Source organism: Phaenicophaeus curvirostris, chromosome Z, assembly GCF_032191515.1.
Source record: "Phaenicophaeus curvirostris isolate KB17595 chromosome Z, BPBGC_Pcur_1.0, whole genome shotgun sequence".
NCBI classification, from domain to species: Eukaryota; Metazoa; Chordata; class Aves; order Cuculiformes; family Cuculidae; genus Phaenicophaeus; species Phaenicophaeus curvirostris.
Window position 1 is genome coordinate 66,353,210 of NC_091431.1, and position 12,350 is coordinate 66,365,559.

Genomic DNA, 12,350 nt, shown 5'->3' on the forward strand with positions numbered 1-12,350 from the left:
AGCCCTGATGACAGCAGAGCCTTGCCCTTCCCAAGCTCACCTTTATTAATATCAACACCTTTGCAGAAGACATAATTATGAAAACAATTTCCAGGACTGAGATGAGGAGGAAGGCAGACCAGATCTCCTACTGATGACAGACTGGGGTCTGGAAAACCTCTTTCGGTCATTGCTGGAAATGTAAATGCAGAGTGACCATGCACAACTTGCTGCTAATAACCAGCATGGCACAACCACCAGCAGGGCATGGGCTTGGGATAGCAAAAGAAAGTACCAGTCATTTTCCACTCAATTAGAGCCCATCTTTGAAGTGGCTGTGGAAGGGATTTTGTGCTGGGGACTCAGGGAGTGAGGAAGGAAAGAGAAAGCAAAACATAAGGAAGTCACCCCTTCCCAGGGGCCTTCTTGTGTTTTCCTAGGCTGGGTGGGTGGTCTGGCCCAGCAGCAGGTGCTGTGAGCCCTCATGCTCTCTCATGTTGGTTCTAGGCTGTTCCATTCCCAGCATGGCATGAGATCAGGGATTCACACCTAGAGTTGAACCTCCATGTAGGAGGTACAATGGTTTTCTCTAAGCTAAGAAGAAAATATAAGACTGGCTCTGGCATTCCCATCACTGTGATTCTATAAGTGTCATGCAGTCACTTTTTGGTATCATCTCTCCACCTTAGCAGGATGTGTGTACATGTCACAGTGCTCCCAAGCAGCGTTTTTCTGACTAACTGATGCAATGGCTTTGTCCGAAGCCACATGCTTTCAGCCACTCCATCTAGCAGAGAGAAACCCAGCACAGCTTCCAAGATGAGAATGCAGCACCCTTGATGTTGGTAGCGATCCCCAAAGAGCCTACTGGGTGCTAGATTCACACTACCAGACCCACCAGGGCAGGACACAGCCTCAGGTTTGCAGTCAGAGAGAAAAGAGAGACCAAAACGCAGAAGCTTCTGCAAATTGAGCAGGCAACCTGGGGCAAAATTGTCTGGCAAAATACACAAATGCAGTGCACTTGTTTTAATTGGAAACACCAGGATGGCACAAGGTTCAGGGTAGGTGGCTGCTGATCAGTAGCAGCTGAGTCCATCCCATAACGACACTGCTAAGCCTTCTGACTGCCTGCTTGAACACTCCATCACCAACCACAACTATTCCTCTTATGCACAGTGGCTGTATCAAATCCCAAGAAGAAGAATGTAATAATTCCATAGAACATGGAGGTTTTAGGGCCACTAGATACTGAAGTGTTTATGAGAGCGGGCTGGCTCTGGGGTGTGGGACACAGTCCTTCCTGTCATCACTGGTCCATCACCCTATCCCTAATTGCCATCCCAGAGGGTGGAAGCATCCCAGAGCATCTGCCAGGGTCTGCCAGGGGGTCTCACCTCTCAGAGCAACTGTTGGGACATGTACAGGCACCCTGCACCCCTCCAGGCACTCTTGCAAGAAGCAAGGATCCTGCACTCACGCTAATGGCTGGCCTGGGGCAGTGCTGGTCTTCGATCACAGCTCCTTTAACCCAGGATGAGTTCAAACTCCTAGACTGGATCCGGCTTGTGCTGGTGCTGGGATGCCCGGGGTTCGCACCTGGGTGTGCTTCCCGAGGGAGTTGCCCTTGTGTGCTGGGCAGAGGACCAGATGTTTGGGAAGCCAGGCAGGGCATGCGTGGGATGCAGATGTCACAGGAGAAAGCCCTGAACTCCTGCAGGAGGGAATGCAAGGAACTTGGAAAATGCAGCTTAATTGCTGCCCTGCAGGCTGGAGATTACCTTGTTTTTAAGGAGTGTATCTTCCTCAAACACAACAATTTCCATTTAAAGGCACCAAATGACTGAAACTCCATCACTGTCCTGCTAAACTCCTTGCCTTACTCTCAAAGTCTGCAATTCACCTATGAACATAAGCTTCAGGTATGGACCATAGCTGCAGGAACAGATCAGGACAGTCCCTGTTCCAAAATAATTTCCCTGTTTTGTTCAATGGTGACACCTTATTTCTTGTTTGAGTTTTCCCAGGATTTCGGGTAGAAAGGGAAAATCTGAGATAGCAGCAGATCCTCCTCTTCTTCCACTTCAGCACATCCAGCTGCTCAGGACCGGGACATGCAGCACATTGAAGGCAAAGACTGACTGCTGGCTGCACTTCAATAATTCGTTTATTTGTTTTTTCTGGTCCAGTACTTGCCACATGTAACCAGCAAATTGTTTTTTGACTGTTACTGAACTTTATTCTCTCACATTTTGCCTGTTCTTTGAGCATGGACAGTCTTATCAGAGCACCAGCTGTAAGCTGGCTTTGGCTGGTGGCAAAAGCTCTGTGCCCAGCTTCTTGCTTTGCCATGCTTGGCACTGAATTGCCTGGTCCACATCAGTCCTTCACAGCTGGAGGGGCATCTGCAGTGCAGATCCAGATGTGGATGGGCAGCACCCTCTGCCTGAATTACAGCCAGTGGCATGGACACCCTGGTCTCCAAGGCCCACTGCTCCCTGTCTCACTTCACACAGCATCCTCTGCCTGGATGTAAAGAGGTATGAAGGTGGGAAAAGGATTTTTAGGAGCGTGTTAAGCAAAGCCTCATGGAGGATGACTTTGGAATGGTTCTATCCTGCCTAGGGATAGGGGGGAAAAGGTGCGTACATTTTAATTTCTCTCTAATCCTTATTCCTATTACTCTGCTTCCAGCACAAATATCAAACACTGAGTGGTGAGAAGGACAATGCCATCAGGACCACACAGGTTTCACAACACTCTGCCCCTGTACCTGGCAGCTGCTTCCCCAGCTCCCCATCAGGGAGGAGCTCAGCAACCATGGGACATCTGGACCACTGGGAATAAGATCAAGTAGGTCACCAGGCCACCAGCAGCACCAGTATAAGTGCTGCCTGTAGGTATCCTGCCTGGCTCCCCCAGGATGCTCAGGTGCTACTATCGGTCACAACAGCACCAGAAAAGTCAGGGAAGGCACGAGGAGGATGCCAGCATTTCTCAGACCTCAGGTACATCTCGTGCCTGCATAGCCAGAGGGTTCACTTGGAGTATGTACCCCCAACCTGGCTCATTGCTCCAGTAGGTGAAGCTACACGCAGAGCAAGCCAACCCAAACACCACCTCAGAGAGGCCAGTTGCTGTGGTGGAAGTTACCTATGGTGAACTCGTCAAAGGTGAGGGTGGTGGAGTTTTTGCCCAGAGCATTCGTGACTGTCAGAGTCACCTTGTACTTCACCGTTGAGAAGAGCTGGAGGTATCTTATGTGACACCTGTTTTTGGGAAAGACATCCTTCTCGCAGACCATCTCTTTTGTGCCGTGTCTGAAAAGCAGACAAGAAGAGCTGTTACCTACAGAACAGTGCTGAGGGTGAGGCTGCACCACATACATGGAGGAAGAAGGCAGAAGGAGCAGCACTGTGTCCCTGTTCTGCCCACAATCCCCATGCACCAATTCCTGCCTCAGCCAACACGCTGCTTTTCTCCTGCCAGGGAATTTTGCAGGCTTATGTGTGCAATGTCTCATCCTAAGCCTGCACAGAGACTGTAGTGAATGTCCTCATGCTGGCCCCAAGGATGAGACCCTTCTGGGATTGGAGTTGGTTCTATCCCTTCTGTGAGAAGAATGGGGTCTCCTTTCTGCAGGTGACACAAACGTAGAAGATAATGCACAGCACCAGCCTGTATAAGGGCTGTGCCAGAACCCGGGAGTTTGTCTGTGCCAAATGTACTAAAAACCTCTATTGTGGACAAGTGGTGCAGAGAGAATGGACCTGGTGGACATCAAAAGTGGGAGCTCAGGGCTTTCCTGGTCCCTTCTAGAGAAACTGGAACTTTCTTGGGGCAAAGCCATAGTATGAAACATGTTTGGACGTCCCTGGAGCATCCTTCCTTGGGTCTGTTTTTGGGACACCAGTCCAATACACTCAGTGCAGGTCAGACCCACTGTCCAAGGCTTCACTGCACTTCTTGGTACCTGCTCCAGACTGCAAGGATAAAAACTTGCCCCTTTGCACACATCCCTCCTGGGCACTTACATGACAGAGATGTTGAAGGAATTTGGGATGTAGGTTGGAGTGGGCAGGTGCCAGCTGCAGTAGAAACCCTTTGGGTAGTTGTTGGACCGGCACATCAGCAATGGTTCCTTTGGGGGAGCTGCAAGGAGAAAGAGAGAGTAATTAATTACCTGATGGGAGGGGGTTATCACCGAGTTCTGAACAAGATGATGCCTCTCTACTCTCAACTACTGTCAGCTAAGGAGAGGACTCAGTTTGCAAGGGGAGCCTGATGTGCATTTATCAGCTCCTTGAAGGATCTGGGAGCCCTTGTTCCATGCCTGCTGCTGAGGTCCCACATGAGACCTTGCTTTGGACTGGGCTGTGGATAGCAGCTCACCTTCTGCTCTGACAGTTTGCCAGGTCTAATGAGAAAACGGGTGGCAGAGGACGTTGGCAGGTGCTGGGAGAAATTATCTTCAAAGCTACTACAGAGACATTGATAAGGAGGAGGTTCTGCTCTCTTGACCCCACAAAGTTACAGCACTCATGGCTTTCTCTGCCACCTCCGCAGGGAGTGACAAACTTCATGGTGAGGGATGACCCTCCAGAAGACCAAAGGTCCTCAGAGGGAGGAAGAAAGAACAAAGAACAAACATTTGAGAAGGAGCAACTTGAAATCAGCAGAGAAAATTCTGGTGATGTTAACACTTTCAGCAGTGGGGCAGAGCATTCCAACCCAAAAAGACACAGAGGGAACCAGACATGGGATGAGAGCATGTAGTAGGGAGTAGTTTACCTTTGGCCTCATCAGCCAGCCCTAGAGATTAGAGGCACTGAGTGTTCACACTGCACTTGACTTTCCCAGACTTGTGTGTATGCTCTGATCTTCGCAAGGAGCACTGTCAGAGCTGCACGAAGACTGCAAAATGCCAAGGGCCAGCGCATGCAAAGGATGAGATACCTTTCAGCTTATAATTTTTTGCCCTTGTAGGCTGGTAAAAAACCCTATCTGAGCTGATACCAACATCAGCTCCTCTCAGTACCTGGACACTGCATTGCTAAGAACAGAGTTTGGCTCTAACTGCAGCACCTTGGCATAGTACTTTGCCATAAAATACACTCCCTAGGCTGGATGTGCACAAGGGTTCCCTCAGAAAGTCTGTTTGAACATCTGGCTGTCCCTCTTTCCCTTCCTTCACTAGCCCTTGTCCCCATGCACCCAACCAGACTATCCCAGGACATGTCGTTCTCTTCAAGCAGAGACTTTTGAAGCAAACTTAGCACACCTGCAGCCTTAGCATGAACATCGCTGCTTACCACCACATGGTGGTCCCAGCAGTGCTCCCCTTACACAGCTCACTGCTCTTCTCCTTCCCACTGAGGCAGGTGCCTTACCCGCGGCTGTTACTGAACATGAGACGAAAACAGAATGTGGTGATGCAAGAGCTCAAGGAACAACCCCAGGCAGGGAAATTCCTTCCATCAAGGGTTGCAAGGGCAACTCACAAGTCTCATAGCACCATGCATGCAATACGTCTTGCTATGAAGCAGCCTATATTGATGACAGTGTAGAGAAGCCGTGCACCAACCTAATTTCCCCCTGCATGCCGTACCAAAGAGGGAAAGGATGCAGCAAATCAGCTAACGGTGCCCTTGGTGCACTAGCGAAGCCAGCAGAACCAGGCAGATGCCAAAACTTCAAGACATCAGTGCAAAATGGGACATCCCTTGCATCCATGCCTGTGCAAATCCCCGTCGCAGCACACAGCCTGACAGAGCTGCTGGTCTCCAAGAGATCTGCTTACATGCAGCCCACACCTTGAGGGTGTAACATGCTCATGGATGGCCTTGGTCTGCTCAGGCTGTGGGTGCCAGTGCTCTGAGGGGAAGCTGCAGCCTAACTGTGCCCTCTGGAGAGAGCCAACCCAGCTGGTTTGCCACGAGCATGGACTGCCAGGGTGGGCTGCCTATGGCCAGAAAAGAAATATGGGTTTTGCTAGAAAGGATTTCTGCGGGGACAGTACGAGCTCTAGCTGCAGCATCAGTCACCAGAGAGGAAACTGAGGCACGGGGCTCATGGGTGTTCCTGGGGCAGAGCTAGAGAGGGAGCAAGCAGGTGGCAAGAGAATCAAGAGAAGCAGTCAGGGAGCAGGGAGCAAGGAGAGGAAGAGTGAGAAGGATACGAGGGGGCCAGCCGGGAAGGGAGGCTGTGCCAGTCAGCACGCGTGTTCCTCCTAATGGCTATTTCAGCCTTCAGCCAGCAGACGAAGGCCAGAGCTTGGTTAATGAGCCTCCCAGCTAAATTATTCAAGCAGACCCTTCGCAGCAAAACAGAATGGCTAATCATGAGACCAGAGACAAGGGCCTGATCTTCACTATGGCCCCATCCTCCTCCTCCTCTTCTCCTGCCGGCTTTTTAACCCCTTCCCTGCCACACAGCTGCTCTGGGGTGTGGGAGCGAACACAGGGCAGCATCGCCCTTCGCAGGGGGCAATGGGAGCGGGTGTGTTTTGGAGCTGTTTCAGAGGGGTGAAGGGGTGCAGGGGATGCAGGGGCAGCCTTTGGGGTCCGAGTGGCCGCGTGGTGGCAGTGTGGGCTAACAGCACCCGCCTGGCACCCGGCAAGCCGGGATGGAGGCTGGGAACGCTGCACTGGGGGAAGGATGCTGGGGATGCTGCCCTGGACCCCTGGCACACCTGCTGCTTGTGCTCAGCTGTCCTGTACGACACCAGGAGCCAGGCGGGAAGCCAGGTGGAGGCAGACAGAGCTTTTGAGAGCATCCCCTAAGTCCTGCAAGTCTTTGTCCAACAAGGAGGCTCTGCCCTACCTGCAGAGCCCCAAAGTCTGCACTGCTACTGAGCCAGAACTAGTCCATCTGAGGATAATTTTACTCGGTTGTCTCCAGTGTGCTGGATCTGGCTTTTGGTGATCTGCGCTAATCTGTGCTAATTCCTCCACTGAGGAGACTGAGGCTGGCTCTTGCCTCCAGGTTTAATTTGCTGGGAGAAGGGGAGCTGCCCGAACAGCCCCCTGCTTCCATACCCATTCTGCAGCAACCTTTGAGGATGCCCCATTTTCACAGCCTTGAATGCCTTTAAGGTCCTGTCCTCTGCCTCAGGGCTCGGAATCCAAATGCAGCCCTTAGACTGCGCCCGCAGCATCCTCCACCTTTCATCCTCTGGTGCCTTTTAGCAAGCCAGAGGTGGAAGGAGAACCTGGAGAAGGGAGGTAAAATGACCCTCACACCTCTGCTACCCTAATGCCTATGCAGTGTCTTCTGTTTACTGTAGCTGAAGGGACGCTGCTGTTCGAAGCCTGTATTGCTGAAGCCATTGCCCTCTCTTCCAGGGCAGTGACAAGCTGTCTTGTGGGACATTCCTGTCACCTCCATCTCTCCAAAAAGCCATCAGCTCCAGAGCCACAGGCATTTTGGGGGGAAGTTGTCATCAGGCTGCCCCACATACCACCTTGATGTGTACAAATTCCAGCCATGGGAGAGAGCAGGGCCAATGCGATGTGACACTCAGGGCTGTGACCGTGACACCATGCAGGCAACGATGACCACGACTGCCAGATGCCACAAAGGAGAGGGCTGCAAACCCATTCTCAGCAGCCACAGCGAGAGCTGGTTTTGCCCACCCTGCTGCTGTGTCACCTCCAAGCTGGTGGCAGGGTCTCCATCTCTGTATGGGTGACTTGCAGCCCTGTTTCTCTCCCCTCCTCTCCCAGGAAAGGCACTTGCCAGCACAGCTCATCCTGCCCATCAAAGGCTCTTAAAGAGAGCAAATAAAATTGCAGGCTCCAATCGATCCGGCGCTCCGTAATGCTGTCTTTGGAGGTGGGCCAGCCCGTCAGGCTGATCAAGAGAGCAAGAAAGCCAGCAGAGGAAAACAAGGAGCATTAAAGGCTTTATCTGCCCTGAGGCTTTGGGCAGTGCCTCTGGATGTGGGGTGTCCTGCTCTAACCTCCTCCATCCTCCTCTGGCTGATGTCCAGCTCTGAGCCCCTGACCAACCCCCGAAACAGCCTGAACATCATGTTGCCCCTGCACAAGCACTTCTCCCTGGGCTCCTGCACGCAGCCTCCCTAATCCTTGCAAATATTTACTTCTCTGTCGCCTCATGAAGCTGCTGAACTCTGTAAAGGCAGAGCTCCTCTCCGTTCGCTGCAAACAGCGCCTGCCCTCTCTAATCTGTCTATTAACCTCTCGCATGGCAGGAAGCCACTTCTCCCACACGTTCTGCTGATGTCCTCTCTGCACACCCGGTGCATTTAATGCCCAGTTGTGGTGGTTTTCCTCCACCATGGGCTGCAAACAGCTTTGCTGCAAAAGCTTGGGGCAAGAGGATAAAAAGCTGCACCACAGCTGTACACATCCCACCTCAGCACGCTGCTTGCAAGCCATGAAATGATCCAGCAAAATTCAGAGCTGTGACAGGCAGTGAAAGCTAAGGCCCTCGTCATCGTCTCTGCAGACCCTGCAGAAGCCCATAGCAAGGACAGGGTTGGATTTCCCACCACATGCCCCAGGCTTGCATCCATTTGATTGCTGTCTCTCTTTTCCCTTTTGGAAATAGCTGTTGTATGACCTGCTCCAGCATCTCTGCTCAGCTGGAGAAAATGCAAGTGGTCCTGAAGGATGAAACAGCTTGGATCCATCAGCAGAGACAGAGATTCTTGTCCCGCTTCCAATCTCTACAGCCCAGTTGTCCTTGTACCCTAAGTCCCATTGCACAGAGGAAAAGTGTGACCGATCCATTTTAGAAACCACTAAAAATGATCTACAATAGCTTTTCCTAGCCCTGCTAGGTCATGAGATAATGGACATTAAAATTGTGGCATTTTTATATATAGAAAAGTTATTTTAGGTCATTTTTAGAGGTTTCTGAACTGGATCAGTTATAATTTTCCTCTCCTGCTGAGGACTGAATGTACTAAAGATGACTTGCTCCACAGGTGGAGTGATACAAAAAAATAGTACCAATAAGAGTTTTAAGAGGTCCCTCAAACATTTCTGTAGGAGGTATTTCTTCTGGTGTTCTCAGGGCATGTTCAGGTGCTAGGCTGCGGGGGGGATACCGACCCTACAGTGTGCTTGTGGCATCATTTGCATAACTCATTGCTCTGGCCTCGGGTCTCCAGGGTCCATGACAGCACCATGTGCTTGTGCTACAGCTATAGCCTGCATGTTGGCAGGACTCCTGTACTGCCTCATGCTGGAGGACAACCCCAGCACCAATGCTCTGCTGCCAGATTCCCACTGTTCATATGCTTTCCTCTCCCCAGTGCTCAAAGCAGAATCACTGCTCCATCTTTTGCCTGTGCCTAACAAACCCTCCATATCCTTCTTCCAGACTACAGCTATGACCTTGCAGGCACTGGGTATGTGCTGATAAGTAACAAGGCACCCAAGTGACTGAAAGCAAAACTGCAGAGGTTGGAGGGCACAACGGAGACCTACTTGGGTGTGAGATGCCTGCCCTGAGCAAATGGGCACATGTGCACAAGAGCAGCATGCCCCACGCATCTGCACATGCATCTATGTAGATGTTTGTGCTATGCACAAGCTGGATGCAAGCATGATGTAAGGCCGGTAGGAAGGAGCAAAGATTTAAAAAAAAAAAAGATAAATAAATCACATTTCTGCTGCCCAGCAGACCAGGAGAGCATCTGCCTGCCATGCATCACCTGTGCTGGAGTGGTAGCATGGCTATGGGTAGGGACAATCCCTTCCACTGCTCCAAACATTGAGATATAGCTGTGTCTTGTTGCTGGACAAAGTGAGGGAGGTGAAGCTCTAGTTATGCTCTTTTACCCCTTGTCCAGGTTGTTCTTGGATAAGGGTGAGGATGAGGAGAGATGCAGAGGACAGTGGCAGGGCAGTGTGGAGGCAGGCAATGCTCCCCTGCATTGTGCTTCTGCACAGGCTCGAGATCATAGGCTGCACTCCGTGAATGTCATGTTCATAACCACTGCTGCTTCAAGAAGGATTAAGCAACTTATTTTATAAAAAAAGGATGCGGCAAAAATCATGTGAGAGAGAATTAAAGAGCCCAGGGACACAAGGTGAGATGGGCTTGTCCCCCACTGACCTCCTGGGTGACCTGGAAAAGAAATGGAGACAGGGTTCAGGTCTCTCCCAGTCAGTCTAAGCCACCCCAAACTTAGCAAGGGGCATTTTGAAGGGGACATTTGTTCCCCTTGAAATCAGACATGAAAGGTGTATCCCTCTGGAATGTGAACCATCCCAGCTGAATGCACCAGAGATGCTCACATTTATCCAGCTTCTAGCCCAGCCTCGACACCCTCATGCTGCAGCATCTCCCTAGGAGCTCCCGAAACAGTCACGGACACCTGTGGCTGTAACCAAAGTCCCCTGGCCACACTGCCACCTGGGAGCCAGTTCCTCAGCCTCAAAGAACAAGAATTAATTCTCCAGAAGGTGCTGGAGAAAAGGGTGGACTCAGCAAAAGATAAATTTCATAAAGTCCCTGTTTTACACTGATCAGGGCTCATAAACCAAGGTATGGATTTTCTCATTTCCCTTGCGGAAAACTCAGAGCATGCATCGAGAGGCAGCACGGTAAATTTTTGGGTGAGGCATTACTCATAGATAAAGAGAGAATTCAGAGCCTGCTTTAAGCCCAAAGTGTGTTGTAGGTGTGTGGCCTTAAAAGCTCTCTCATAGCAGGACAGCACTATAACAGGCTCACCAGAGTTTTCTTCACCCTGCATCACACAAAGCTGCGCTATTCACAGCAGAGCAGAGGTGCTCTTCAGTCCTGACAGCTCTTAAGCCTCCAAAAATTTAGTAAGCAGGCCTGGTTAAGCAGTAAGAAAGAAACAGCAAGATGAGAGGAGCACTGGCAATTGTGGCATGGGTTGGGGTGGCAGGCTAGCATCCAGAGGTGCTTCCCAAGATTCAGGACATTGCAGGAAGTGATTCAGGCAGGTGAAGCCACCAGGCATCCTGCACCCATGACAGACCCTTTTGTTCTCAGCTGCAGAGCAGACTCTCTCCAGCAGCGCTGGTGCTGGGCAGCAGGGCAATGCCTGCACAGGTCCTTAGAGATTCCACCCAGCGCACTGGCACCCTAAAGACAACTGTGCTCCTGCAGATGACCCTGTCCCCATGGTCCGGGATGCTGGGCTGGATTCCTTAGGGACCACCATGCAGCAGGGATGCTGGGTGTCTCCAGCCTTTGCATGGGATCCCACCACAGCGGAGAGTTTCTCTTAATCCCCCCATCCTCCATAGTGAACCAGAGAGCAGTTTTGCTCTAAAACAGTGTTAAATATTGAACAAAAGAAAGCAAATCTGTTATCTGGGATAATTGGTAGTAAATAAAACATTTAACCAAACCAAATGCAGCTGTTTCTACTTGGAGCCGGCACAACAGCAGGGAAGCCAGCTCAGCTACTTCGTGTCCTCGTTACGGCAGCTGATTATTGTTTTGTGTATAACAGTAGCACCACCAGTCCTCAAGCAAAGCCAGGGCCCACGGTGGTTGATGTGTCACATCCAGGAGGGGTACAGCAGCGAGGCAGGACATGGCAGCACGGCAAGTGGTCCAGCCACGGGGAGCCCTTTACAGCGCTGGGGTTTGCTCTCCACCCAGGGAGTTCACCGCCAGGCCGGCTTTCCTCCCCCAACACCTCTGCGAGGGGATTTGCATGTAACATAAACCATTTCAGAATCAGGTCACTGGTTCGCACATAGCTGCAGGCAGTAATGACCAAACCTACTCACAGGCTGCTCTGGGATTTAGCTAGCCGGGACTCCATCCAGCTCTCAGAGACCTGAAGAGTGGGGTGGGGTGAGGGACTATGCAGCTCCCAGGAGAAGGTGCCAGCAAAGGGAGCCAAGGGAGGCTGGAAAAATGGAAACTGCATTCCTGCCCACAGCTCAGGGATGGAGGACCCCAGCGTGCCAGGCTGCTGTGCCCAGACAGCAGGGAAAGGGCTACAACCCCTGAGGCAAAAGCAGGGGGCTGATGTGCACTTTGCTTTCTCAATGCATCCACTGCTGGTGCGTGGAGAACGGAGCTTGATGCCGCTGCAGCTCCCACCCAAATGCCAGGAAGGAGACAGGGTATGAGTTGCAGGGGATTTTCCAGTCCTGCCAAAATAGTTTCTGCTTCCAGAGGACCCTTCACCATTCTTCATTGGTTGCACCATGTCAAGGTAATGCAGGGAGAAAATGCCTTCCAGAACCCACATGGGTTGCCCAGCAGCTGCTCCCTCAGCCCAAGGAGCTTGTCATCAGCGCACACAGGAGCACATCACAACCCTGATCTCCACAGAGAAGCAGCTGCCTCCCTTGGCACCCCTAGTTAAAAAGGCTTTATCAGAGCAGTCCAAAACTCCTCTAAGCCTT

At 51.4% G+C, this 12,350-nt stretch overlaps 2 protein-coding genes across 6 annotated transcripts in view; one reads left to right on the plus strand and one right to left on the minus strand.

Annotated features, from left to right (window-relative positions):
- Positions 1-12,350, plus strand: part of PIGO (phosphatidylinositol glycan anchor biosynthesis class O) — a 389,616-nt gene that overhangs the window by 259,924 nt on the left and 117,342 nt on the right. The gene's annotated exons all lie outside the window — the stretch shown is intronic.
- The window catches only part of CNTFR (ciliary neurotrophic factor receptor), a 467,758-nt gene that overhangs the window by 19,668 nt on the left and 435,740 nt on the right, over positions 1-12,350 (minus strand). For all 4 annotated transcript variants that reach the window (XM_069880946.1, XM_069880944.1, XM_069880943.1 and 1 more), the window contains exons 4-5: positions 4,014-4,131; positions 3,133-3,299 (exon numbers count right to left, since the gene is read on the minus strand). In XM_069880946.1, the coding sequence (XP_069737047.1) occupies positions 3,133-3,299; positions 4,014-4,131 (285 nt within the window). The remainder of the gene's footprint in view (positions 1-3,132; positions 3,300-4,013; positions 4,132-12,350) is intronic.